This window comes from Eurytemora carolleeae, unplaced genomic scaffold (assembly GCF_000591075.1).
Source record: "Eurytemora carolleeae unplaced genomic scaffold, Eaff_2.0 scaffold708, whole genome shotgun sequence".
NCBI lineage: Eukaryota > Metazoa > Arthropoda > Copepoda > Calanoida > Temoridae > Eurytemora > Eurytemora carolleeae.
The window spans coordinates 102,671-120,268 of NW_019396679.1; the positions used below are offsets into that span (position 1 = coordinate 102,671).

Below are 17,598 nucleotides of genomic sequence, written 5' to 3' on the forward strand. Positions count from 1 at the left end.
GGCCAAACACAGAAATATGTCATCACTGATCACTGTTCACGAGAAAAGAAATTTTCTGAATATCCCCCCCCCTCCTTCGGGTTTGAAAGTGATAAAGTTTTAATTTTTAATTTTTATCTTTTTCTGCCAAAGGAAATGATATTAGAGAATCTACAGGGCGTCTCAATAAACATGGGAATTAAATGAAGACTTTTATATCGTCTTCGATCAATGTGGCATTTTATCATTAACACAATAATTGCAGTATTCTAGGTTACATATCTTATATAGAAAACGCCTGGTCTTAAGATTTTCAAAATGAGGTCTAAAAATTTTGTATCTTCAAAATTGACAGTTATTTCAAAATTTGTAACAAATTTCAATTCATTTAATAAATCAAAATTGTCTTACCATCTAATATATTCGTAATTTTTTTAGACACGAGACCACTTTATGAAAAGCCCGTAAGACGTACAGCCTCATTTTTATACTTTCTTTGACATGTAGTATATATCAGAATTCAGTGACGACTTTCAGGTCGTCTCTCAATTCCCATGTGTATTGGGACACCCTGTACTATAATGGAAAGAAGTCTGATGCAGTTAAAATTTACACTTCCCCTGGTTCGGTAATAAACTTGGTGACATCTCAGAACCACCAATTGGCACATTCACCTTCTCAATATTGGATAAATATTAAATATCATTTCCAATATTTCCTACTGAGACAGTTTAGCTGACTAAGCTGACAGGCTGTGGAAAAGGATATATTTGCAAACCATCCCTCAGCTCGGATAGCTTTTTATGCTGAAACTAAAATCCGCAAAAAACGTCATAAATTCTTGTTTTCTCGGCCGGATATACAACTACATTATTCTCTGTCAGAAAATGGATATAAATATATATTACATATATTCTCACACCTTATTTATCTTAGAACAGACTACAGAGAGCTCTGGAGGTCGGGAAATGAGCACTATTTATACTTAATTGCAGAGTTTTTACTGTATTGCAGAGTGTAAACTTTATTACAGATTTTTACTGTTTTGCAGGGGGTAAACTTTATTACAGATTTTTACTGTATTGCAGAGGGTAAACTTTATTTTAGAATTTACTGTATTACAGAGGGTAAACATTATTTTAGAATTTACTGTATTGCAGGGGGTAAACTTTATTTTAGAATTTACTGTATTGCAGAGGGTAAACATTATTTTAGAATTTACTGTATTGCAGAGGGTAAACATTATTTTAGAATTTACTGTATTACAGAGGGTAAACTTTATTTTAGAATTTACTGTATTGCAGAGGGTAAACTTTATTTTAGAATTTACTGTATTGCAGAGGGTAAACTTTATTTTAGAGTTTTAACTTTATTGCAGAGGGTAAACTTCATATCAGAGTTTTTACTGTATTGCAGAGGGTTAACTTTATTTCAGATTTTTTACTTTATTGCAGAGGTTTAGCTCTATTGCAAAGGTTTAACTCTATTTCAAAGTTTTTACTGTTTTGCAACGGTTTAACTTTATTACAGAGGTTTCACTTTATTTCAGAGGCTTTATTGTATGGCAATGTTTTAATATTATTTAGGATTTTATACATGTTAAAGAATTTATTGCACCACTTTAATTTTAACTTTGACTTTCAGAGTTTCACTTAAAAAAATCTTATTTAAATGGTTTTTTCTAAAATTCAGAGTTGTATCTTTATTTAATAAGTTTACCTGTATTGCAGAGGTTTAACTTCATTTCAGATTTCAGAGGTTTAACAATATTTTAGAGTTTTAACTATATAGCAGAGGTTTAATAAAGGGGGATTACCTTTATTTAAAAGTTTAAAACTGGCTTAACATATATTGTTTGTTTTTTTAAATGTACTGCAATGGAATATAAAACAAAACTAACACGACTCAGAATGAATTATTTTTATATTCATCCCCAGCAAAAGGCGCGTTCACAGGATTTTAGCCAGGGGGGGGGGCAAGATTTCGCGCGAAGCGCGGAAATTTTGCCCCCCCCCTGGAATTGTTTTGTTCAAAAAGTCAATTAACACCATAAAAATACACCAAAAAGACTACATTTTTGATTGTTACTAAACTTATTGAGTCTAAAATTCATACTAAAATTTAATCCTTTGCTCGAAAAACTAACATTAACCTTTTAACTTTATAAATTTATAAATTTATCACTTAACTCCATCACAGGTAACTAAATCAATGATCACAGCATCATTAAAAAATCATATATAAACGAAATATCTTCTGAAATTTGTAGATAGAATTTTACTCCATCTACATATTCATAAACTCTTTTAAGCTTCAATTTTCTTGGATTTGCTTGCACAAACATTTCAATATTTTCTCAGAAGTGAGCCATAAGTGCAAGATCGTTAGGTCTGCTCTCCGTCATAGTACATCTTGTGTAGTGAAGTATTCTCTTTAGAAGGCTAAAACTTTTCTTACCTTCATTCGATGTTATTGTCATCATTGCATAAAGGGGAACTTGAAATTATCTCTTTATGGAAATAAAGGAATTGAGTCTTTGCCACAAACTCTGATTTTCTAATCACTATATCTTTGGAACCAAATGTTGTAGACATAGATAAATAAATAAACATAGATAGCTTATGTACGCAAAATCACCAAGAATTTTACAGTCCGCGAACTCATACTTCTAGGGGTCAAAGTGTACTTCAATGATAAGTGGGGTGGTTTGGTGTTTTAATGGATTTCATAATTATAAAACCACTCAGGAGTGAATTTTATTTAGAGAATATGAAATTATGGGGGAGGGGGTGAGGTAGAACATTTAAGGGTCATAGCTCAATTATTTTTAAGTTCTGAGGTATTTTTGATTTTTCCTTGAGAACTCCGGCTCTGTGTCAGGTTGATTTTTTCAAAAATGAGATACCAATTTGATAAAATTTTTTGATGTCTCCATAGAGTTTTTTGCCAAAAACTCAAATTCATGTCGTTTTAAATATCAAAGACCATCAAGTTGTAAAGATATACGGCTTAAAAATCAGTCAAAGTGGCAAAGTTTCATAAATTATAAAAACAGTCTATAAACCTAGATTTAAAAACTTTGTTTATAATGACATCAAACTTTTATTGATAAAAAAATTTAGCTTCTACAATCACAATCACTGGTTTTGAAAAAGAATAATCTTGCTAAGCAAACGATCGGAGAGCTGGAAGATATTTATCTCTACAATCCGAATATTTTAACTTTTTTATAACTCTTTGAAACAACTCCTCCAGAATTTTACTTGCTGAACTGTGAAGAAGGTTTATAGTTTCCTCTGGTAAAGAGAACTTGTCTTTTATTTTGACAATCACAGATTCTAGACTGCAAATTTTTCGTCGAGTTTTTTTTTGAGCTTTGAGGGACTAACTCTGATTTTGGAACTTTTTCCCTTTGCTCGTGTTTCCGTCATACATTTTCTTTAGCTTTTGAATAGCTGGGACGGCATAACTATATTCGTTCAGAACAGTTTCCAGGGAGCAGTTCTTAACAGCTCCGATAATGTTAAAAATTGAGGGAACAGCAGACTTTGACAACTTTTTCCCATTCACTTTTATATAACTAGGAAAATGTTCGTTGCAGATAACATTCGGATTGGGTCTTTTCCAATCTATTAGGTTTAACCATTCCTCCTGAATAGAGTGTAAAATAACTCCGGGAATGGAACTTTTTGAACAACAATATTTCACTGAGCAATATACCATATTGACGAGAACTGAAGAAGGAAATAAGAAGGACTAAACTAACTTAACTACATACAGGGTGTCCCACGAAAACATGACAATATGCAGGACCACTTGAATGTCGTCTTGATTTTTGATATAATTTGCTGCGTTTATTTCTCAACCTAATTATAGAAGTAAATTTCTAGAGATAATAATCACAAAATTCCCCTTGTCCTGCAATTTCCAAAATGTGGTCTGAGGGGGCAAGAGGACTACTGCCCCCCCCCCTTTGTACGCCACTGCCCAGCAATTATTTTATAAACATGGATATTCAAGGTTAAACGTTTCTTGTTATACACTTCATTAAAAAGTAACTCGAATGAATAAAAATGGGAGAACAAAGTTAAATTCATTTATCTTAAACAAATGCAAAGCATAAATTTCACAGTTGCAACCCTAGAGAGTTGAAACCGTGAAAGTAATATAGATTATGCCCCCCCCCCCCACCTCCTCCACAGTGGTTTAAAAAGTAGATTTCATTTCATGGACATCAGAACATAATCAGATAATTTGCAAAACTAAAAAGTGCTATCCATAATTCGCAATCTTAAAAAAAGTTGAATTTGCTTTTTCTTTGAAGGTGATAACTTTGAATTAGAATCAACACTTTTTATTTACTGTTTGTGCCTCCATATCAGAACAAATGGCTCAACAAAATACAAAAATAAAATTTTTTTTTTAATAAGTTATCTCTTAGTTAAAGGTCATGACAATTTTTTTTTTTTGACAGTTTTAAGGTTTGTAATTTTCACGCCAAAATTTTACTTTTTGCTTAAATTTTAAATTTTTTTTATTGGTAAATATTTCCTATACCGGAGCAGTGCTCAAGCTGAACTAACCCATGGAAAGCTAACATCTTCAAGATTTCAAACCATATATGATTTGGTATGAGCACTTCTTTGGTTTTTGAGTCAAAAATAAACATTAGTATGCTTCTTTAAAAAAATCAAAAATAGCAACAGTTTACTAGAACTTTTAAAGTAACGTCTTATAACTTTGTTTCTAAAACAGCTTTCCACACAATTTTTTTCAGTTCTTAATCGTCCTATAATTCACATATCTGCAGCAACAGTTTAAAGCAAATCTTTGTTTTTCTATGTCCACGGTTAAAGCCACTGTGCCCTCCCTCCCCCTCAGTCATTCAACCAACTTTATCCCCCTCATCCATCATTTAACCAACTTAGACTTGGTCAAAGGATCTATTTAAACTTTATCACGGGAGACTGAATACAACCTAGAGCTTAAAACATACACCCAGGGACAAAGTTTTAAGTTTAGTGAAAAGTAGTTGAACTACGCAGAATAAATTGAACCACTTCTGTTAAACTTTAACCAGGGCACAAAAAGAAGTGGTTGAACCTAGTCAACTAGGTAAACTACTTCTTGCTACACAATATATGTAGACCTTAGCTGTAGAGTAAAGGGATGAATTCAATATCAACCAATAAAAAAGGCTTGACATACAGGGTGTCCCACGAAACATGACAGTATGCAGGACGACTTGAATAAAAAGTGTGACACTAATATTTCAATGATAAGTTTTTATACTTTTTTTTGGTTTTGATTGTGGTTTCACTTCATCATCTCGAACTTTGCGAGATATGGTGACTCAGACTGAAAAGCTCTGACCATACTATTACAAGTATGCAGAGATTTTCAAAATCTCACCAAACTGGGTTTTAAATGAAGATGAACTAAAAAAAAGTATTAAGTAGGCAGTCGAGCAGTATGCTTTAAGACTCGGCAGTTTGATGAAAGTGTCTAATGTAAGGCTAAAGGCATCGTCCATATTTTTGGGAAAGGTCAGAAAATGTTAATTTCCACTCTTCTGTCAGGACTAGGGTTGAGATTCAAATTGATATTTCTGAGTTAAGGTATATCAATACTTCAAAATACGAAAAAGGTAAGTGTGCATGAAAACGTAGGTGAGCATGTTTTACTAAAGTAAAAAAGGTAAGTTTGCATGTTTTAATATAAAAGAAAAAGGTAAGTGAGCATGTTGTTAAGTTAAAAAAGGTAAGTGTGCATGTATTAATGTAAAAGAAAAAGGTGAGTTTGTCCTGTGCATGTTGTCAGTACAAAATAATTAAGTTAATATCAATATTGATCTATACTGAAAAGATCAATATAAGGAGCGTGTAAGAATGAATATTCTTCAACTAGTGTAAGAATTTCCATTCTTTAATGCTTGAAGCGTGTAAGAATATACATTCTTTCACGCTCTGACCGTGTAATAATTTCCATTCTTACACGGTCTGAGCGTTAAAGAATGAAAATTCTACACATACAGTGTAAAAATAAGCATTCTTAAACGCAAGGAAGCGAACAATATTAAAATTGTTCCTCCTGAACCGTGTAATAATGGGAATTCTTACACGATAGGTTTACTACTATGGAACCGAACAGATATGATATAATGGTAAATACTGAAGTCTACATTCTAGTATAGGAACACCGTCTTAAAAGAATTTGAGCAGAAGAGATAAAAAACATTCTATCTTACATTCTTTATATATTATATTTTTTAAAATACAGTTTAGTAAAACAATACAATCCTTATATTTCAATCTAGAAAAACATATTTACTAAATGTATAAACTATAAAATTTAATAAATATATGTCATGCATGGCACAAGCTCAGCAGGTAATAATAATAAGCAATAAAGCGAATAAGATCTGAAAGCTTCTAGAAAGAATTCTTTTTAAAAATAAATATTCGAAATTAGCATAAATCGAACTGTAGAGAAACAATATTTGAAATAATTCCATTTTTTATTATCAATTTTCACATTTCCATTAAATAATAACGTTATAATATAAATAAACCTCTATTTGAATTGAGAAACTATGTTCAGACATCTTTCTACTAGTATAAGATGTTTTTATAAACAGCACACGAAAAGATGTAATTATTTTGTGCGACTGTCTTAAAATTCATGAACACATTTATAAATGGTCAAACCAATAGATATTTTTAAAAATTTAATGAATGATCACAAAGATTAAATCTTTGACAAAGTGTTATTAAAATGTTTGTTTTTAAAGCTGTTTATTCATAAGTTCTGAGCCCATCATATTAACAAGACCTGCGGCCCTTACTTTTTTTGGAGGGATTTCCCTTAAAATTGAGATTTAGGGCTTAAGGGGGGGGGGGGGAAGTGAAATAACTCACAAATTGAAATTCCATATTTTATTCCTTCCATCCGCCTTTACACAAAATGTTAACATGTTCTATTCCCAGTATATGAGATATAGTTTATATCTAGTTCTATTATTCCCAGTATATGAGATATAATTTATATCTAGTTTTATTCCCAGTATATGAGATATAGTTTATATCTAGTTCTATTATTCCCAGTATATGAGATATAATTTATATCTAGTTTTATTCCCAGTATATGAGATAAAGTTTATTTCTAGTTCTATTATTCCCAGTATATGAGATATAGTTTATATCTAGCTATATTCACAGTATATGAGATATAGTTTATATCTGGTTCTATTATTCCCAGTATATGAGATATAGTTTATATCTTGTTCAGGTTCTATAAATCCAGTATATGAGATATAGTTTATATCTAGATCTGTTCCCACTATTTCCATTTTTATTTACAAGGATATATGCCATTTCCTGTAAGCTAATGAATTACAATTGCATGTCTTTTAATTTGGTAAAAGTCTATTTTTACTCTCAGTAGATGAAATATAAGAGATCTGGATCTATTCCCAATTTATGAGATAAATTTGGGATTTGGCTCTATTCCCCATTCTCGGAGAAATATTCCCATTGGAGTCCTCTTTGCTACACCAAGTACATCTGCTATATTGGCTGCCTAAATATAACAATGAAATAATAAGGATATTTCTATTTTTTAAAATGGAACACTGACCTTAAACAATAAACACTAATTTTAATTCTTATATTTTTAATTCTATCGTAAACCTTTGAAATTCTAACGATGAATTCTGTAGATCTAACAAATACAGTTTGAAATGTCAAAGATTATGAATTCTGTTGGATCTAACAGATACAGTTTGAAATGTCAAAGATTATGAATTCTGTAGATCTAACAAATACAGTTTGAAATGTCAAAGATTTAACATCATGAGTAAAGATATATGAACTAGAAAGATAAGGTTTGAAGAATTGTTACGTTTCTTTGAAAAGGAAATTTAAGGATTATTAAGGATTAAAAGATTTTAATAAAAATGAACGATTGTTTACCTTGTTCTTGAGATTTCTAAGTCTAAGTGAAGAATGAAGGATGATAAACATGACGGGTAAAGCTACACCAAACATGAATACAGACACACATCCAATCTTGTAAACAAAATACATAATAAAAAGGGATACAATATACCCGTCACACAATTACAACATAAAACCACAAAATTACTCTGATCAATATAAATCTTGAACTCAGACACAAAACGGATATAAATCTTTAGAAATTAACCCAACCAATTAATTTAACATAAATCAAAAAACATAAACATTAACGACACAATATCGCAAAATGATACATAAACATTAAACAATTTACACAGCAACACTTTTGATCAAATCATAAAAACCAATAAAACTTGAAACAAATCCAGGCTAATACATTGAAAATAAATAAAATCTGTTACTTATAGCCATCCAACCTTTGATTTGTAAACATTTGAAAAATTGATCAAACAAACAAAAAAATGACAAAAAAGAGAAATACCTCACTAGTCTAAAAGTCGCAAAATTAAAATTCAAGTAAAAAGAATGTTCAAATTAAGCTAAGAAACCTGTAAAATGAAGTAGTAACCGATAAACAGGCTGCCTAAAATAAAGTTTTTATCAAAAACATAAAATTATTATCATTATTGTATTTAAGGATTGTTTCACGCAGAGTATAGATTTATATATGTGTGTAATACTATGCTTGGTCATCACAAGGTTTTTTGTTTAAATCATAATCATTTAAGGAGGTCAATTTTTCGAACTCCTCTAAACATATATTAAAGTCACGGCGCTTTCATATTAAAGTTGCGGCACTTTTAATCACTGAAAACTCTCCAGTGTCCATTAGTAATTTTTTAAAAATTATTTAATCTAGGACCAAACAACTAGTTTTTTAAGGTCTGACCAATTTTTATAAAAAAAAAAGTTTTTGCATTTTAATAAGAATAATTTTTTATGGATATTCACGATTTCCACACAAACATACAACCAAAACTAACCATTTTTTAAAAAAGTGAAAATATTTTTTTATGATAATGTTTTCTTGCAAAGTTTTTTTTCTCGGTTGCATTAATTAAACGGATTTGCACTTAAAATGCAATGAAAAAATACCATATGGTCCCACCCTTATATAAAATGTTGTGCATATGTCAATTAAAACAAAATACATACATATGATTTTGCACGAACTTAGTATCATTACATTTTTTTTCAATACGTAAAATATAAAAAACATCATTAAACCTATCAATATATATCAAAGGTTGACTCATGTATGTATTAAAATGGAAAGAATGTTAATGCATTTAAGTGAGATCTATTGGGCAAATTGTGAACTAAATACTGACCCATCATGACGATGAAAGGGTGGTTCTGTTTAAACTCTGCAACTTGGGCATTATTAGAACTGCTGTAGTACATCAGTCCAAACACTAAAATACGTTATCAAACAGAAATGAAAAAGTTCATGTTTTTAAATTTTCAAACAAGCATAAGATAAGTATTTTTAAGCAATTTATATCAGTAATTCAATGGCGATAAAAATTAATATTTCATTATTTATGATCCAACAACAATCTAAAAATGATTTGAAAGCAATCTTATTCGGTGAAAATGTTAAACAGTAAAAAACGATATTTCTAGTAATTTTTTAGACGATTAATATCTAAATAATTTTTATTGATTTACAAAATATCCTACCTAGACCCATGGTAATAATACCATAAAGCATGTGGTGTGGGTTCCCTATGGTGACAAGAAGGAAGATGACCAGGGCTGAGAGGATGTAGTTCGTCTGGTTCAAATATCAAGATAAAAACTCATATCAAAACATGAGTTTTGGGAATGGGATGGCTAGAGGCTCCCGACACGGATCAGTGCTGTGGTTCAATTCTTACCAGTGTTTTTTTATCCGCCTTTAGGCTTTTATTTTCTTAGCTTTGATTGAAAAGCTACTTAAAACAGTGAGAACTCAACTGTGGAATATGAAAACGACATTTTGCAATAGTATGCGTATTTGTTGTTGTTGTAAAGCAGTCCGTGCAAACTGCACAATTTCTGTTTTATGTATTGTTCACTGGACTATTTAAAGTCATTATTTAAGTTGTCTTCATATTCTTCAATTTTATATTCTTCTGTATGTCCACCAAGATTTCAGCGTAGCGACCAAGTTTGAACCGTTCACAAAAAAATAAATTTTTATCTTGAAATATCGAAAAACTAACCATTAATTGTAGAAATGGGTTCCAGGCATAGATAAGGAGAAGAAATATAAAACTTATTTGTGTTATCATATTGATTCTTCTATCTACAGTCTACACATTTGGCTTGTCTGACTGTTTTCTTATCTCCAAGAACGTCTAATCGCCAGAACCGACCAGATCGTATGTTGCATCAAAAACTTCTATTAAAAAGTTTTATCAATGAACAAAAAAACTTGGTGGCTTGGGAACAAACATTTTGAGGATAAACTTCTTACTAGAAAAAGCAGCGTATACCACAAAAGTTCAGAAATTGGTATTTTTTACGTTAAGACTCCTTTTTTAACGCGATTTCTTGATATTTTCCTGATAGTACAACAGGTTATTCACAATCCGATTAAACCATCTGTCAATATTTTGTAAATCTGGAACCTGGAACCTAAATATTATAACTTTAGTACTTTGTTGGAACCTGCTTAATGCAGATCTTACGCCTGGAACCTTAATATGTAAACTCAGTATTTTGTTGGAACCTATTATATGCAGATCTAATGTCTGGAACCTAAATACATGAAATAAGTATTTTGTTGGAACCTGCATAATGCAGATATTGTGCCTGGAACCTTAAAATAACAACAGAATTTTGTTAGAACCTGTTATATGCCAATCTAACGTCTGGAACCTAAATAAATAAAATAAGTATTTTGTTGGAACTTGCATATTGCAGATATTGTGCCTGGAACCTAAAAATCAGTATTTTGTTGGAATCTGTGTTATGCAATTCTGACGCCAGGAATCGAAATACAGGGTGAGTCAAAAAAAAGTGTGATTTGCAGCGCCTGGTGCGAAATTGTACCTTTTCTTGTGCAACTCTCCTGTATGGTGTTTTTCAATATTTTTTGAAAATTTGTAATTTTTTTTTGTACTGCAATAGCCCAAAAAAATCCGCGATTTTTTTTCTTCAGTTCAGAAAAACAAAAATGTGTAAATAGATTGTTTCTATCGAAATATAGAATATACTAAGACATAGAATATACTAAGAAGAAAGGAACTAGAGAATTTAAACAACCTTGTCTTAAAAATCAGACCAGCACTAAAAATTGCGAATTTTCTTATTACAATTTTGCGAATTTTTTGTGATTCTTTGATTCAATCATTAAAAATTTTTAGATTTCGATAGAAATAATTTAAATACACATTTTTGCTTTTCTGAACTTTTTTGAGAGAAAAAAAGGTTTGCGGATTTTCTTTTGGGCCATTGGAGTATAAAAAAAATTACAAATTTTCAAAAAATATTGAAAAAACACCATGCAGGAGAGTTGCACAAAAAAGGTACAATTTTGCACCAGGCGCCGCAAATCACACTTTTTTTACTCACCCAGTACATAAAATCAGTATTTTGCAGGAACCTGCATAATGAAGATCTAACGTCTGGAACCTAAATACATAAAATCAGTATTTTGTTAGAACCTGCATAGTGCAAATATTGTGCATGGAACCTAAAAATAACATCAGTATTTTGTTGGAACCTATTATAGGCAGATCTAATGCCTGGAACCTTAAAATATAAAATCAGTATTTTGTTGGAACCTGCATAATGCAAATCTTGTGCCTGTAACCTAAAAATAACATCAGAATTTTTGTTGGAACATGATTACTGCAGATCCTACGCCTGAAAGATATTTTTCCCGAAAACTATGAAAATCTTAGACATTATTCACTTTTAAAAGTTTAAATGTTTGAGAAAACGTTCTGTTATTAGTATTATCGTAATAATCTGATGAGAATTTGACTTGGCAGTATTATATTTACCTGGATTCTCCTAGGATAAAGTCGTCTAAGGTTCTCAATGGCGCAACTTGAATATCCATTTTAGAATCTTTATTCATTTATCTTTTCTTTGGTCTGAAAATATGGATATTGAATTGTGAATATGGATCACGTGTGTAGATTGAGAATAATTCTGGTTTTACTAAGAAGCTGAAGAATTCTGCCTACTCTAGTTTTCAACTATCCTAGTAACAAGAAATATCGACTGAAATCAGCTGATCCTCTGTCCGTGAGCTAGACATAGTCCGGACACTAAATTCGGTCCGTCCTATCTTCTAGAGAAAGCTTCGAGTTACTACTAAATCTATCCCTGATACCACAAAATATAATTACAAGAATTTAGGGTTTCAGAAACCATATGAAAAGCGAGCAGTAGCTGAACCTCGCATAATGGCGGTTCAATTTAACGGAATTTAGTCTTCGTAGTTCAACTACTTCTCCTCTTCATTAAATCTAGTTTCCCTGTTATGCCAAATCTTATTAATCAGTCAATCTGCTAATGGAATTTGTCTGTTAAATAAACATCTAATTGTAGGTATCTGTCTGCTACAAAAAAGCTGTCCACAAAAAGAATACGGTTTAATTAACTAGACCAAGGGTGTAAATTCTACTGTATAGGTGAAGACGATTCGGTAAACCCTTCGGATGATCCTAGATGATTTAAGACCTGAAGATTGAAGATAAAAGCAAGAATCAATCTGATTATATTTGATTTTGCTGAATTGTTAAAGTAAATATTTACTCAAAAAATCTTCAGAACTATTTAAATGAAAATTCATTCTTAAAAAACTTAAATGTAAAACTTTTAAGTTTACTGTCTAAAAATTATAAACATTTTATATTCAGAACTATGAATTTTATATGGATTTTATCTAAATGATACTTAGCCAATATTTAAACAATATTTATCCTATATTTAAAAAAAAAAAAAAAAAAAACTTTCATTAAAGAAAATATTAATTTCTGAAATCTTTTCAGAAGGAATGAGAAAGTTTAAAGCGCGTAGTTGGACTATACAAGTATGTGAAGGTTGTGACCCTTCGTACCTGGAATATATATAGGTATGAGTTTATAAAATGTAAAAATTGTACATTTGTAAAAAATGCATTTAAAAAGATTTTAATACAAACCCTTTTTAATAGACTTAAGTAGAGGCTGTGTTTCTGCCGAAACTTGAGTGAACGTCGAAGTTTCTCTCGACAAAGATTAAATAGGTATTAAATCTAAAAATGTATTTTCTAATTATGCATTTAAAAAGAAAAACACACTACGGTTTTCTATAAGCTAACTTTTATAGAAAAACTGAAACCAGTGCTGAGGCAGTGCTGGAACCCTACCCTTTAGTACAGTGTAAACTGCTGTACTAAAACTGGACCTTGTCAAGTCTTCAAGTCCTGAAAGGTAGTTTAATTTCGCATAATAAAAACACTGAACAATTTGTGAAATTTAATGTTATTGAACAATTCAATAGTAAATAAATAACGTTGTTATTTAATTAGAACTCTTGGTGTGGAGTTCAAGATCTCTGTAGGTCGATCTAAACTAAAATGGTCCTACAGGTGATTAAAAAATTGTTTCTGAAAATGTTAAAAGAAATAATTAAAAAATGTTTGTAAACGATTTATATAAATATTTTTGTAATCAATTAATCAATAATTCGTTTAGACATTATTGATCGATTGACGTACGCAAGCATGGAACTGTGAACAGTGCTCTCATGTAAATGGATACTCACCGTAATGTAAGTTTTTATTTTTGTATTCTTTCATAAAAACTATATTGTCCTAAAAAGTCCAACCTATAAAATCTAAAAAGCCGCGCTATAAAAATTGCATTTTTCACACTTGATTGTATATATTTTGTATTTTTATAAATTATTTTATATTTCAGTTTTCACCTGTTTTTGGATTGCTGTCTATAAATAAATTCTAAACTGACAGGAGTCTTTAATCCGAGTGATAAAGAGGAAGCTTTGCTTATAGCATTCCATTATAAACTAAATCTTCAGGGTACATTGATTGTGCCCGTTCGTAAAGTGGGAGCACGAATGAGTATAAAATAAACCGAACGAACCAGCTTTGGCTGGAAATCACAGTGAAAAATTACGAGTCGCAACTATACTCGTAAACCCAGGACTAAAGTAAACTACAGCCTGGAAGACTTACAACCTCAGCTACAACACCACGGCGGACTTCATCAACTTACAGTCCCCCTCCGTTTTGTCAACTTACGACGGAGTAGATCTCTGGCCCAATAGAGATTAGTAGCTGTATAAATGTTGTAATGTAATAATTAAGTCTTGCTACTCAATCTCAATCTTTTACTGAATAAATACTGCGTTGTGTTTTATTCTTTTCAGATCACACAAATTGTGTGAGTGGAGATCTGAGTTGATGACAGATCATTCTACACCTTCAAGCGATCCTGTTAGCGATCTCTCTGACGATCTATGCCGTAGTCCCTTATATGGATACTCTGATGGAAACCCTGTTACCAAAGACTATATCGCAGAGTTATTTTCTACTCCATCAGCTCCTATTTTTACTCCAAGGACTAGATCACAGAAGGTTGAATTGGTCTCGGGATTAGATTTAAACCACAGAGATCGTCGTCATAGTTCTACAGATAATAATTTACTCCTTGATGCAGAAGGTTCTAGCTCAGGTTCTAATACTAGTGTGGTAACATGTTACACACCCTCTAGCAGCGTAGATACTTGGGATTATGATGGACTAAACCTGGTAGGAGATGAACCTGATTATACTGGTTCTAGTAAAAGATGTCTCTCCAGTAGTACTTTAATACAGGAGACAGCATTTGTTCCTCCTCCGATAAATTTCGGTGAAATTGACGGAGACGATATTACATTTACCACTATAGTTCCTTCTCATCAAAGTTCTCCGATATCTAACCGTATATCTCCGATCTCTCGTCCTACCAGTAGAATGGAGAGTGCGGAAATTAAGTCCCAGTATGTATCCATCCTCACTGCCAAAGCTATGGCGGAGGAAGAAGATCTTGACACTGTTGATCTTCTGACCCTTCCTGGTGATTATGTAAAGGATCTTGTGAAACAATCTGAGGATTGGAAAAGGGAATTAAGAAAGTGTGTTGCATTTCTAGAACTGAATGACTCCGAAAATTTCTCCGGTAACAAGAAGGAAGAAATTTTGAAAACGAAGACGACTTTCGTAAACTTTGTTAAACGGGGTTTATTATTTCTCAAGGATAAGGAGAATACTCAAGAAACTTTAAATGTATCTCTTACTCAGGCTAAACAGAGTGAGTTATTAGTTAAAGAAACCCGCGTTGCTAACAGGAAGGATAAACTTGTTAACAACATTCAGTCCTTAATTGATGATTTCGGTAAACTTAATGTAACTGTTCCTGAAACTGACCAGCAGGCGACTAAACTGTTGGATAAGTTTTCTGATATCAAACTTCAAGCAGATGACGTTATCAAGGATGCAAAGGATCTCAGCAAGGATGCTACTGATATTAATTCAACTGATCAAGCTGTTCTTATCGATGATATGGTTCAGCAGCTCAAGGAAGCCTCTATTGAAGCTAAGGAAAATCTGATCGCTATTAAGGATAAATTCGGTCTAGTTCCGTCCTCGGGAATAAAATCAGGATCCAGTGATGCTAAGAAACCTATGTTCTCTGGTGATTCATCTAAAGAAGATCAGCTAGATTTCTACACTTTCCAGGATGATTTCTGGAAGTATATTGGAACTAGAACAGCTTCATCTGCAGAACAATTAAGGATTCTAACCCAGGATTGTTTAACTGGTCGCCCTAAAACCTCTTGTAAAAATCTCAAATCTGTAGATGAGGTTTTCAAATTACTCAAGAAAAGATATGGAAACCCTAAAACAATGTTTGATAATAAGCTGGAAGAAATCAAGAAGCTGGGAGCTTGTCCTTTTTCTCTTCTAAAGCAACGTGAATGGTTTGAAACCGTACATGAAAAGGTTGAGTTTCTGGTCGAATTGTGTGATAAGTTTGAACTCAACTCTCTCCTGTTTCATTCTGGAATATCTGCTGATATTCGTACTAATCTGCCCAAGGATCTACTGAAGGATATAACTGATGAACTTACTCTTCATGCGACACAAGGGTAAAAACTAAAACACATTTCAATTACATATATGTCCCTTTCTTCAAAATAAATTCTGCTTTACACAGGGTTTAAAAAAATCTTCGTTTAAACAAATTTAAATAATTTTTCCTCATTTAAGGTAGATTTTGATGCCCAAAAGTCACTTAAACTTTTCTATTTAAAATTTTGTTTTGGGGTTTAGAAAGGGAGAGAGATTTTCACAAACCTGAGTTCCTTTTCTAGCGCTGGTCTATTAGAGTCCTGGAGGAATAGTTGAGTGTTTCTTATCAGCACATCAAGCAATTCTTAAGTATCATCATTATTGGTGTAATCATTGAATTCAGCTGCTTGAAGTATCATCATCATTCAGCTGTTCTTATTATTATCATTGGTGTTAACATTACATCCAGCAATTTTCAAATATCATAATTATTGGTGTTATTATTACATTCAGCTGTTCGTATCATAATTATTGGTGTTATCATTACATTCAGCTGTTCTAAAGTATCATTATTATTGGTGTTATCATTACATTCAGCTGTTCTAAAGTATCATCATTATTGGTGTTATTATTACATTCAGCTGTTCTAAAGTATCATTATTATTGGTGTTATAATTACATTCAGCTGTTCTAAAGTATCATCATTATAGGTGTTATAATTACATTCAGCTGTTCTAAAGTATCATCATTATTGGTGTTATCATTACATTCAGCTGTTCTAAAGTATCATCATTATTGGTGTTATCATTACATTCAGCTGCTCTAAAGTATCATAATTATTGGTGTTATCATTACATTCAGCTGCTCTAAAGTATCATAATTATTGGTGTTATCATTACATTCAGCTGTTCTGAAGTACCATCATTATTGGTGTTATTATTACATTCAGCTGTTCTGAAGTATCATCATTATTGGTGTTATAATTAAATCCAGCAGTTCGTATTATTATCATTGGTGTTAACATTACATCCAGCAATTTTCAAATATTATTATTATTGGTGTTATCATTACATCAAACATCTCTGAAGTACTACCATTATTGGTATTATTACATCAGCAGTTCTTAAGTATCATTATTATTAGTGTTATCATTACATCTAGCAGTTCTCATGTATTATTATAATTGGTGTTTTTAAGTATTATCATTATCGGTGTTATCGTTCAATCAAACATTTCAAAATTATTTATTTATACTATACATCTCGAAAAATGTATAGGCACAGAATTTTTTCTGGAAATTATTAAAATTATTAGTCTTATCATCTAGCGGTTCTGGAGTATCATTATCGTTGGTGTAATCACATCCTTTAGTTCTATAAAGAGAATTATTATCAATTTGTGGAATTGTTTTCATAATTAGGATTTCTTTTTTTTCAAAGTTTATGATATATGACTTATGAGCCATCTCGACATAGTCCCAAGAAACTCAACTGTATGGGCGATATTTTTCATATTCATTTTTGGATAATGACTTAAGTAAAATCTCCCGGAAGTATATATTTTTGAAGTTTTATCCCCCCCCCCCCC

The 17,598-nt window shown here is 31.5% G+C and overlaps 1 protein-coding gene and 1 long non-coding RNA gene across 3 annotated transcripts; one reads left to right on the forward strand and one right to left on the reverse strand.

Annotated features, from left to right (window-relative positions):
• Window positions 1–6,263: 6,263 nt before the first annotated feature.
• Window positions 6,264–12,064, reverse strand: LOC111707287 (PRA1 family protein 3). Its single transcript, XM_023480369.1, has 7 exons — window positions 11,951–12,064; window positions 10,505–10,577; window positions 9,639–9,732; window positions 9,287–9,370; window positions 8,504–8,538; window positions 7,950–8,045; window positions 6,264–7,557 (listed from the first exon to the last, which is right to left on the reverse strand). Exons 1-7 carry the CDS (start codon window positions 12,025–12,027, stop codon window positions 7,456–7,458), a joined length of 561 nt encoding a protein of 186 aa, XP_023336137.1. The 5' UTR covers window positions 12,028–12,064; the 3' UTR covers window positions 6,264–7,455.
• Window positions 12,065–12,761: 697 nt separating this feature from the next.
• On the forward strand, window positions 12,762–13,816 carry LOC111707288 (uncharacterized). Of its 2 annotated transcripts, XR_002766402.1 has the most exons (5): window positions 12,763–13,029; window positions 13,111–13,182; window positions 13,266–13,369; window positions 13,468–13,527; window positions 13,634–13,816. It is a non-coding gene; the product is annotated as an uncharacterized LOC111707288 (long non-coding RNA). The 2 variants fall into 2 exon arrangements; XR_002766401.1 differs by having other exon boundaries at window positions 12,762–13,029; window positions 13,266–13,527.
• The last annotated feature ends 3,782 nt before the right edge of the window (window positions 13,817–17,598 follow it).